The sequence below is a fragment of the Miniopterus natalensis genome, chromosome 3 (genome assembly GCF_054644295.1).
Source record: "Miniopterus natalensis isolate mMinNat1 chromosome 3, mMinNat1.hap1, whole genome shotgun sequence".
Lineage (NCBI taxonomy): Eukaryota > Metazoa > Chordata > Mammalia > Chiroptera > Miniopteridae > Miniopterus > Miniopterus natalensis.
In genome coordinates this window covers 6,666,923-6,677,417 of record NC_142083.1, presented here as the reverse complement: position 1 = coordinate 6,677,417, position 10,495 = coordinate 6,666,923, and the positions used below count along the sequence as shown (strand labels likewise).

The 10,495-nt window shown below is 51.3% G+C and overlaps 1 protein-coding gene and 1 non-coding gene across 2 annotated transcripts; both read right to left on the bottom strand.

Moving 5' to 3' along the window:
• Positions 1-6,947: 6,947 nt before the first annotated feature.
• On the bottom strand, positions 6,948-9,327 carry RPL37 (ribosomal protein L37). Its single transcript, XM_016224188.2, has 4 exons — positions 9,283-9,327; positions 8,511-8,646; positions 8,197-8,281; positions 6,948-7,064 (listed from the first exon to the last, which is right to left on the bottom strand). Exons 1-4 carry the CDS (start codon positions 9,283-9,285, stop codon positions 6,995-6,997), a joined length of 294 nt encoding a protein of 97 aa, XP_016079674.1. The 5' UTR covers positions 9,286-9,327; the 3' UTR covers positions 6,948-6,994.
• LOC148093430 (small nucleolar RNA SNORD72) lies at positions 7,142-7,221 on the bottom strand. Its single transcript, XR_015714310.1, has one exon. It is a non-coding gene; the product is annotated as a small nucleolar RNA SNORD72 (small nucleolar RNA).
• Positions 9,328-10,495: the final 1,168 nt, after the last annotated feature.

Here is a 10,495-nt window from a genome sequence, read left to right as displayed (position 1 = left end):
GCGCAGGGCGCCGGGGGGGCGGGGGGCGGAGGGCGGGCGGGGGGCGGAGGTGGGACGCGGAGGGAGCCCGCCGCCGCCCTGCGCGCACCGAGGCCCCGCCGCCGCCGGCGCGCGCGCTCCCCCTGCGGGCCGGCGCCGCCCCCGCGCCCCCCCCGCCCGGCCCCGCCCACCTGCGCGTCCCCGCGCCCCGCCCTCGGCCCCGGCCCCGCCCACCTGCGCGTCCCCGCGCCCCCCCGCCCGGCACCGCCCACCTGCGCGTCCCCGCGCCCCGCCCTCGGCCCCGGCCCCGGCCCCGCCCACCTGCGCGTTCCCGCATCCGCGTCCTGCATGCGTCCCGCGTCCCTCCCGCCCCGCACAGCCCTCCTGCGCGCGGGACAACTCGCTGGTCTCTGGTCGCTGGTCTCTGGTCGCCGGCCGCTGGTCGCTGGCCTCTGGCCACGCCTCCCGGGCGCCCACCCCTCCGTCCCCGCCGAGCCTCTGCCCCCCGCCGTCCCCCCGGCGATCGCCGCCGGCTGGGGGACCGTCCCGGTGACCGATCCCGCTCGAGCGGCGCCCGCGCGCGGCGTTACCCGGCAGCCTGACCTGACACGTGTCGGGCGCCGTCCAGCCCTTGCACTTTCCCCGCGCGGGGGATTAGAAGCCGCGCTGCGCTGCCGCTCGCTGCTTTGACGGAGCAGCGCGTACCCGCTGCGCCCGGGTCTTTGTACTTGGAGCGGTAGGTTGCTCTTGGCACCGCGGCAGCTCCGGCAGCGACGTGAGCCTCGCCGCCTCCCGGACGCTTCCCCGAAACTTCCTCCCCAGGGGGAGCTCCTGGGAAGGGCCAGGTCGGGGACGTGCGGCTGTTTGGGGTCCAGGACTGGGGCATCGCCCAGACCTTTCGATGGATTGGAATTAGTCTGTCAGATGACCAATAAAATGTAGGCTTTCGCTGAACTGAAAGCAAGGCTCGCGGGTGCATGCATCAGGTCAGTCGGCAACCTGTTTTTTAGCAGGTAACAATGACCAGCATCTAAAATAGTGTTTTGATGAGAACACTTTCTCACCATCTTTAAATAAAAATGATTTGCACTTTTTAATCTGAAACAGCTGCGGCATTAGGACTTAATTCCCTCGTGGTTCAGGAGGCTGAGGTGCCAGGGCTCTAACGCCAGGGCCCTTGAGGCAGGTGTGAGCCATGCCCTCCTGGCTGGAAGTCCTTGAGGCCACCTGGGGCTTGAATCTTACCAAAGGTTTGGCCACTTTCTGCTTTGCACTCGCTGAAGGGATGCTCCTGTGAACTTGAGGAGTGAGTGCGTGCTTTTTCCAATCCAAGCATCTTTATTGCAACTTTTTCACAGTACGGACATCTGCCCTTTTGCACTTTTTATTGTGGTCACAACATGCTGGTTTTGAGGGTGCTGTGGATCCCACTGTATTTTTCATGAGCTGCAGGTGAATGCAGAAACCCTTTTTCTGTAATTCTTGTCTTGGTAAATTTATGACAGATCCTACCTGTACAAACGAGACACTCCACACTTTGTCACATTATGTAGTCTGGCTGGGGGCCTCTTAACTATTGAGCAGAAATCCCAACCATGAGTGTGGTGACCAAAGAGGGCGCAGAGAGGAAGCCAACAGGAATGGACAAATATTTATCTTTGTTGGAGAGAGTAGGACGTAGACTATTCCCTATACAATGGGATCACGCCCTATCATAGGGGAAGTAGAGAAAGTATACTTACTTTTAATAAATATACTTGATTTGTAAAAAAAAAAAAAAGTGAGTTTATTAGTCAGCTATGTTTCTCTAACATGAGCAGAATCCAGTGTCCAAAAAACCCCCAAAACCAGCTTATATGATCTCAATTTTGCAGTGTCATAGCATTTGGGCCAGTGTCAATGGGCAAAGAGATGGACTCTTCGTGAAAATAATATAAAAAAGTAAAAGACTAAAAATGTTACTTTCTTCCAGTGGAAGTTACCCAACTGTCGTGATTTTTCAATGTTTCCCATGTTTGAAATCGTGCATTAAGTGCTGTGTTGTTTCAAGCAAGGACTGCAGGGGAAGGCAAGCCCTGAGCTTAGACTTACATCTGATAAGCAGAGTCCGTTACAGCTAGCCTTGGAGAGATCATCAGTTCCTACTTATTATGGACTGCTCATATTTTGAAAGGCAAAAAGTTGAGAAGCTATTGATTGCTGAGATATTGGGGGCGGGGGGCAGAAGTGGTTACCATCGTGATTTCTGCTCTCCGGTTTCTTCACCTGTCATTCCCTGGTTTGCCTTGTGAGCTTCCGCACCTCAGGCTTTTTGGATCTCCACAAAGCACAGAGCTCTCTGGACTCTCTTAGGGAAAACAAAGCACTGTAATCCCCCCCACCCCCTGAAATAGTATCTTCAATTACTTTAAATTTGTATCATGTCTAGAATTTAACCCAAGTTTCAGTTATTTCTTTAAAAGAAAAATCACAAGGTCCCTTAGCTCAGTACAGTGCCAGTTAAGCCACAGAGCAAACGGAAGCTGAATTTTACAAGCCCACTGCCAATCTCTCCATGAAACAATGAAGGCCCAATTAAGAAAGTAAACTTTTTTTAGCAGAAACATCAGTTTGCTTCTGCTTTGGTATTATTTTAGACTATAATTCTATTAATAAATATTTATTAAATGCCAGCATTCACTCAAAAGCATTGTTGGAGAAATAAAACCTAAAATCATAGATCAAAGGATTGAATAGAAAGTTAGGAGTCATCCAGTCTCCCATAGTCTAAGCAGCTGGTGTTTTTCTTGTCCCGTTAAAAACTGATTCCAACTAACAGTTTCTAAGAAAGTAATAAGACGTCTTTATTTCCTTGCTTTCTCTTTCCTTCATTCCTTTTTAAAAAACTTTGTCATATTTCCTTCCACTTTCTCTTCCTTTCATGCTCCCATTGATCCATTCCCGACTTTCACTTCCTTTTCTTCAGGCATCTGAGAACCACCAGACACTGAATAGATAGGAAATGAAGAGTCATGCTCCCGGCTCTGGTGGAGCCCCTAATCTAGGATGGCAGTTCTCTGGATCCCCCCACCTCGAGTAGATAATAGTCACATGTCCAACATCTTTCCGGGTAGAAGCAAAGATAAAGTAGACTGTGGCTTCTACCCGGTTTCCAGATCCATCAGTTGCAACTCTGCTAAGTAAATTAAATTGGAATATAAGTGTGCAGGAGTGCCGTTGTCGAAGTAGCTTTCAACCCGCTCTAGTTTAAGGGGAGGAAAAAGGTAAATTGTTTCCAAACGTAAGTACTTCAGCTTTTATTAGTACACATAAGTTCCAGTCCATCTCAGGGCTGATGAAGACATGGCAGATAACCCAACACTGGCAGAGACACTCGGGTCTCAGTGGGGCTCAGCAGGTACTAGTCAGCTGCTTCCTGTGTACCCCTTCAGAGGTTCTTAGGGAGCCCAGTCCTCTTGGCCTTTTCTCCTTAAGGATGTCACGGTGTTAGTACACCCAACATTGTCAGGTGGACATTACACCTCCCCAAAGTCTACCTCTAAACACAGTAACCAGAACCAAAAATTCTGAGTGCTCTGCTATTAGTGCAGCCTGATATTCCCTTAGCTTAGCTGTAGTTACATGGTAACTAATATTCAATATTTATTAAACACATCTAGTTAGATACTAGGCAGTTTGCTAGGCTCAGAGGACTCAAAATTTTAACAAAGGAGCACAGAATCTGCCTTCAGCACGTCATAGCAATGTGATAGATGCTCCAATAAAAACACATATGTGGTCCTAAAAGGGGGGTTATGAGGAGGGCATAACCTGTAACTGTGGAGGTAGGTCCGCAAAAGCTTGAACCTGAATATATTTAGAGGAGCATTAAGAGATGGTGCTTTGGCTCTGCCAGCATGGCTCAGTGGTTGTCTCGACCTATGAACCACAAGGTCACAGTCCAATTCCTGGTCAGGGCACGTGCCTGGGTTGTGGGCCCGATCCCAGTAGGGGGCCTGCAGGAGGGAGTGGATCAGTGACTCATCAGTTTCTCTCTCTCTCTCTGAAATCAATAAAAATATATTGAGAGATGGTGCTTTGTACTCAAAGAGGGTGGCTAGCTTGGGGCATAAGGGCACTTGGGGGAGGGACCCCAAGTGGGGTCGAGCACATGAAGAATCCCAGAGGGAAGTGGGCTAGGCTTTTTCAGTTTTTCAGACAAGAGTGAGTGGTGACTGGATGAAAGCTGGATGTGCAAAGGGCTCCTCAGAAGGAGAGGTAAACAGGACCAAATCCTGAAAAGCCTTGTACGTGCTTCTCAGCTTGGACATGATCTTGCAGAGTGATGAGCGATGAGAGGCTATGAAGTCAAGGATTTTATTCCGTAATACATTGTCATATAGGACTTTTTTGGGGGGAGGGAGGGAGGGGATCAGGAAAGGGCAGAGTTGCTCCGATCAAGGTAACTGGGAATGGCTTGCTATTACCTTATAAAAAGTTAATCCGATGCTCAAGTTATACGTGCGAGTGCGATCTTCATCTCTATACTTTAGTGTATGATTAGCACCGTGCTTCCATATCCAGGCCATGGATGAGTAAGGATTCTATTTAATGAAGACAAATTTGCTGCAAAACTAATCTTACATTGTACAATGTCCCAATTAAAAGAGTGCATTCCCATAACCCTGTTGTCAGAATCTTTATTACCAGAAAAAGTTACACCTTTAGAGGAAATCTCGGAGCCTTAGTTTTCTCCTCTCCAAAGCGAGTTTGCTTTCACCATCTAGAATCCCTTGCAACTCTAACAGCCCTGTCATGCTGCCACCTCAGAGGGATTGTTCCCAGAGCTCTCTCCAGAGCCATCCCCAATTGGACAGCACTTCTCTCCCTGGCTTCCTGCCTCCTGCGCCTCTCCTCCCTTGGGAAGCCGCCTTCTTCTGAGGGCTGCTCCCCTGTGACACAGGGACCATAATTAGTTTTTGCTCTGACTTCACCTTCTCCACTCTTGAGGTGGCTGAGCCATGCACAGCCAACCCCTCCATTCACCCGAGGTGGTTGTTTCTGAAATACTATTTGTCACCTGGTATAGCATTTGCTTCCTCCTCAGTCACCTCTATCACCTGCCCCAAACTGAAGCGAGACCTTTCTCCTATACCGTTTTATCAGGTGCTGGTTTTTTTTTTTTTTTTTTAGAAGATCTTCCCCTTAAAGGACTTACTGATTTTCTCCACGTAAGAGTTCAAACCATTTTAGACACTTTGGAGGGCAAAGCAAATACTTTTTACATTTGCTATTTACAGAGCTATGTTCAGTCTAACACTATCAGAATGGGGCTTTTCTTGCCTCAGGCATCTTTTGTCAGATGAGGGATCCACTGTCCAAACCTCAGTTCTGATCCTCAGGACATCAGACCCACTACACACATTTTTGCAAACTGATTACCTGAGCAATTGAATGCACCTGTTTGCACTTCATTTCAAATGTGCCAACCCAGCCCCATTCCTTTCCCATTGCTTCTCCCTGGGTCTTCAACTTAAACTGTGATCAGTGCAGCTTCATTCAGCCTGTGAGCCATCTATGATCAATGGGGATAATTGCCATTGCACTAAATTCCCACAACACACTTTATGCCAAGGGCCACAGGCACTGGCAAACAACTAAGTTTACCTTATACTCAATGCACAGGCATTAATGCATCACTGCCCACCTCTCACCTGACCCCTTGTAGCCGCTTCTTTTCCTGACCCAGGAGTCAGCAACTCCATAGGTCTTCAGGTCAGTGCCCACTTGCCTTAAAGCCTAACATTTACTCCATACTATTACCTATCTTAATGGGCCCCTCCATCATTTAGGAACCAGCCATTAGTAATACTGGATTTCAGAAAGATCTTAAGAGCAAGTCAGACTTCAGTTCTACTGAGCCAAAATAGTTTCATACATTGGAAGGAAGCCCAATGTAGACTAAGATCAGCAGGGCTTCTGTACAAGTGACTAGAAGCTGAGACCTGAAGGGTGAGTTAGGAGCTGAGAAAAAAGCAGGATGAGGGCAGGAATGAACTAATATCTTGGGGAGCATTCTAGAGTGCAGTAAAGGTAAGAGCGGTGAGGCAGTGAAGACTCAAAAACCCTCTGCAGGCCAGGTTGAGGATGTTATCCTAAATACGAGAAGCTACAAGTTAGCAGCTCAGCCACTTTGCTATTTCATGGTGACTGTCACAACACTTGTGCCATGAAACCCTGTCCTCACTCAGCAATCCAACAAAGCTGGCCTTGTCTCATTTCAACTCTCTGGCGATAAGCCACCCAAAACCATGGCAAAAAATTCCAGAGCACTTTAACACAGAAAAATCCTTCATCACCCAGTTGAGGGTTAAAAAAATTCTACCAGGGAGCAATTTATCATTCTTTAGTCTGCAATGAGTTTATACTTGGCTTTCCTTTCCTTCCTACGCAATCTCCTGCATTTGCATGGGGCCCTACAGACTTTTACACACCCAACAGGTTGCTTTAGTGTTTCACTCAAACCTCAAACACAGTCTACATGTTGGGCACCAAGCAAGCATTTTGGATACTTGGATGAGTTCAGGTAGAATTCATTTGACCCTATACCCCCCCCCCCCATCCTTCATGTCCTCACTGGTACTCCAAGCCCTACTGTTTAGGTTGACAACCACTCCCCAGTCATTACACTATATTAGATGCATGTTACTAAAAGGAATTTATGCTTTCATTCACTAACATTTTAAATATCCATAAGCCACACAATCTGTGCTCCTCTACCCCTTACTCTACTCTGTCATTTCCCAGTGTTGTCTGCTTGAAAGAATCCTGGAATTCCGCTGGTTTCTTGTCCGTAAGCAACATCACAACCAGTTCAGTAGTGTTCCCAACCACCACTTAGCAAGTGAATTCGACAGCAAGTTGTCCCATTCCCAAATATAGTTCACTGATACTACAAGTCTATTAAAAATACCTTAGCACACCAGATATTTTTTAAAACCATGACATTTATTGTCCCAACTAATCATCGAAATCCTTAAGATGAACTGGATGCGGCAACAGCTGCCCTCTTGGGTTTAGGTGTTGTTCCTTCGCGGAATCCATGCCTGCACCAAGTTAAAGACAAGAACCGTTACGTCAGCAATGCCACATATGCATTGTTTGCTAAAAAAGATTTTTAATGAGCTTATCTCAGTTAAATGCTGAAATCAGTATTGAATTCATATGTTCAGACATTTATTTTTACAACATCATGGATAAGCTGCAACAGTTTATTTCCTTCCTTCTGCTTCACAGGATCTATTTTAGGCATCATAGATATGGGTCCCTAGACTATGAGGCAAAGATATTACTTTCCCTGAACCAAGGAAAGACAATGAGTGTGTTAAATGCAGGTACTTTCTAAACTGCTTGACAATGCTGTGCATTCTAACTCATTTATTATTCACACCTACTCTAAGGAAAGTGGCAAGTATACTGCCATCCACCTTAAAAGGCCAGTGAATCAAGGCACAGAAAGGTTCAAGTCTGGCTCCAGTTCATGCTCTTAACCCCTACACCACACCAGCAGGCCACTCAACACAAGTCCACACCACTGTACAATGGTCTGAAGTGCAAAACAAAAGCCACCTCAGTACACGAACAGACACATCAAAGGGTGCTATGTTAATAAAGCCCCTGCTTCATGATCTTTCAAAATTAGAAAATGTGGAGTTAAGTGGGTAGAAGCCAGGGATTCTAAGTATCCTACACTGCACAGGACAGCTGCTCACAACAAAGAATCACCTCACTTGAGACCTTAGATGGGTCAATGCTTTAAAACCTACCATTGAAACACAGTTTATAAGTCTAGGTTGGAGCTGAAATCTCTGCATTTCTAACAAACTGTAAGTGGTAAGACCGTAGGATTTCTCTCTCTATAAAAACCCAATAGCAACTACGGCAGTTTTCTACAGTAGACTTGCCCAAAGCCACAAAAAGCTGAGGCCTGATTCCAGTCCTCATTCATACCACTGTCTTGGCAAGTGTTGGTCTTGGGAATCTAGCTCAAACCAAGCCTTAGCCATTTATAACTCATACCAGTTTCCTGAAAGATTAACAACACGTAGATTTAATGGATCTGACGGTTATACTGGTGAAAATACCTTCCTACACCCCATCCCCACTAATCAGGACAGTATTCTAATCTGACTCTTATCCAAGCTCATAGAGCCAATAACGGAAACATGGAAGCTGTACCTGAATCTGCGGTACACAATCTTTAGGTGCCTCATGCGACCAGTCCCGGTGGTGTTCCGTCGCTTAGCCTTGGCACTCCAGTTATCTAAAACACAAAACCCGGGTGAGGTTCTGCACGGTTCCCCCAGGACACCGTGTAGGCGCCGCTGGTCAGTGCAGTTCAGCGCCTCCCTTGGGTTCTGCATCAGCTTCAGAGGAGACACAAAATAACCCCCCCAAGCCAGCCCCACTCCGGAGCGCCGCCAACAGGGCTACTGCGGGGAAGCTCCAGACGCATCCCCGCCCCCGCACGCGGCCGGCCGCGGCGAACTCACACTTCCTCTTGCGCTTGGCGGGGTAGCCGCACTTGCCGCAGGTGGACTTCTGCAGGTGGTAGGCCTTCGAGCCGCAGCGGCGGCACAGCGTGTGCGTCTTGTTGCGCCGCTTGCCGAACGACGACGTCCCTTTCGTCTGTGCGTTAAGGGGGCAAACGGTTCCGAAAGCCAGCCATTACTAGTCATGTCGGGCAAAGCAGCTACAGAGGAGCTGAGACTCGAGAGAGAGTCCTAAGGGCTGAAGCTGCGGGACAAGTTCCTAACTTCTCTTCGAGGCTCCATCGGAAGCCACTAACCGGCATTTCACGGTTACCTAACGTTTCCCGCAAGAGTTGCGGTTCTGGAATCCGCTACAACCGAGCAGAGAAAAGGCGAAAGGCCAAATAATGTGGTTTTCCTACCTACTCTCGCCCAAACACCGAGGCGCGCCTGCCCGGCACCGCTACCAACTCATCCCTTTGCTTACAGAGCCAAAGACTCCACACCGAGCTGCTGCTCCCTTTAGCTCTCACCCGAGGGCAGGGCGGCGAGGGACCCAAAGCTCAGACCGCAGCCAGGGAGCCAAAGCGGCTCCAGGTCCACGACGGCAGGCTCGGCACCCCGCGCACAGTTAGGAGCCATTCTTCCGGCTCTTGAGCGCCACAGCGTGTCCCTTTCCTGACCATCAGCTCCCCTTATCGGGAACCTTGCGGACACCCCCACGGAGAGCAAGGAACGCGGCGCAGGGGAGGAGGATGGAAGGCGATTCGAACAGCCCTTGCAAACAACTCACCATCTTGCTCCTGCGGCCGGGACCAAAGAGGGTGGGAGGAAAGACACTTCCGCTATATCGCGCTGAGCAGCTTCCGCTCAAGGGAGTACTTCCGGCGGGCGCGGTGCACCGTTCTCAAGCGTCCGTCTCGGCGCAGCAGCTGGGGTCGGAAGCCCGGCGGGGCCAATAGGAGCCTCAGCTCCCGGCAGGTGGGCGGGGCCAGGGCTGGCTCCGGGGCGGCCCCTCCGCCTCCAGCTTCTGCAGCTGGAACAGCCGCTGGGCCTTCGCGCGTGGTCGGGTCCCAGTTGCGGCCTCGTCGTGGATCCCAGTCCCGAGCTGATGGGAAGCTGGGGCGGGAGGCGGGTCCTCCCGGGCGCCCCGCGCGGACCCCGCGCCGCCGCGTGCGGGGCGTCGTTGCCGGGCGGGGGGTCCCGCCGCGGGGAAAGCGGGGTCCCGAGGCTCGGCCAGGCGGCTGCTCGCCGGGAGGTCGCCGCGGCCCCGGGGGCGAGGCTCGGGGCCTGAACAGCCGGGCGGATGTGGCCTTTCCAGCTGTAGCCGTCTAGAGGCAGGTCTTTTATTCCGAATTCCGTTGCGCCAGGAGTGGCGCGGGGACCCGAAGCGTCGTTTCCCGCGCCCGGCGTGGCGCCCGGCGTGGCGCCCGGGGCCGCGCCCGGGAAGCGCCGCCTGAAGTGTCTCCCTTGGGGGCTCCCGCGCCTCGACCGACGTGGATCCGATGGAACCTCCTGCCCGGCGGAGCGCAGCCTTCGCGGAAACGAACGTTTCAAAGTCGTGGGGGGAGACGGCCCCGGGTGACCCTGGAAGGTGCTGTCGGCAGCGCCCCGGGGACCCACCTGTCGTGTGTGAAACGCTCGCCGACCGACCGCTGGCCGCGCGCGGGGAGCCCGGGGATCGGGCTCATGGGCAGGTCGCCGGCGGCTGGGGGCCTGACACGCACCGGGCCCTTTCTAGGCGCGGGAGTTGGAACAGGAGGAACCTTTTGCTGAAAAGTTGTGTGCGTGGGGCACGACCACCCCCCGGCCGCCCCGTCGGGGGTTCAAGGTCAGACCCGGAGGCGGCTCCCCAGGCCCGCCCCTCCCCCGCCCGGGGGACGCTGCGGTTCGTCCGCCCGGTGCCGGTGGTCGGCGCTAGGGATTCTTTTCGGGTTCTTATGCACTGCACCACTGAATGACGACCAACTACATAGTCAAAAATCAAAATAAACTCTGCTAATAAA

Bases quoted from the DNA above. Each gene is read 5' to 3' on its own strand.
- RPL37 (XM_016224188.2), bottom strand. The intron at 8,282-8,510 runs GTGAGTTCGCCG...TTTGTGTTTTAG, and splicing joins CGCCAAGCGCAAGAGGAAGT to ATAACTGGAGTGCCAAGGCT. The intron at 7,065-8,196 runs GTACAGCTTCCA...AACTTGGTGCAG, and splicing joins ATTGTGTACCGCAGATTCAG to GCATGGATTCCGCGAAGGAA.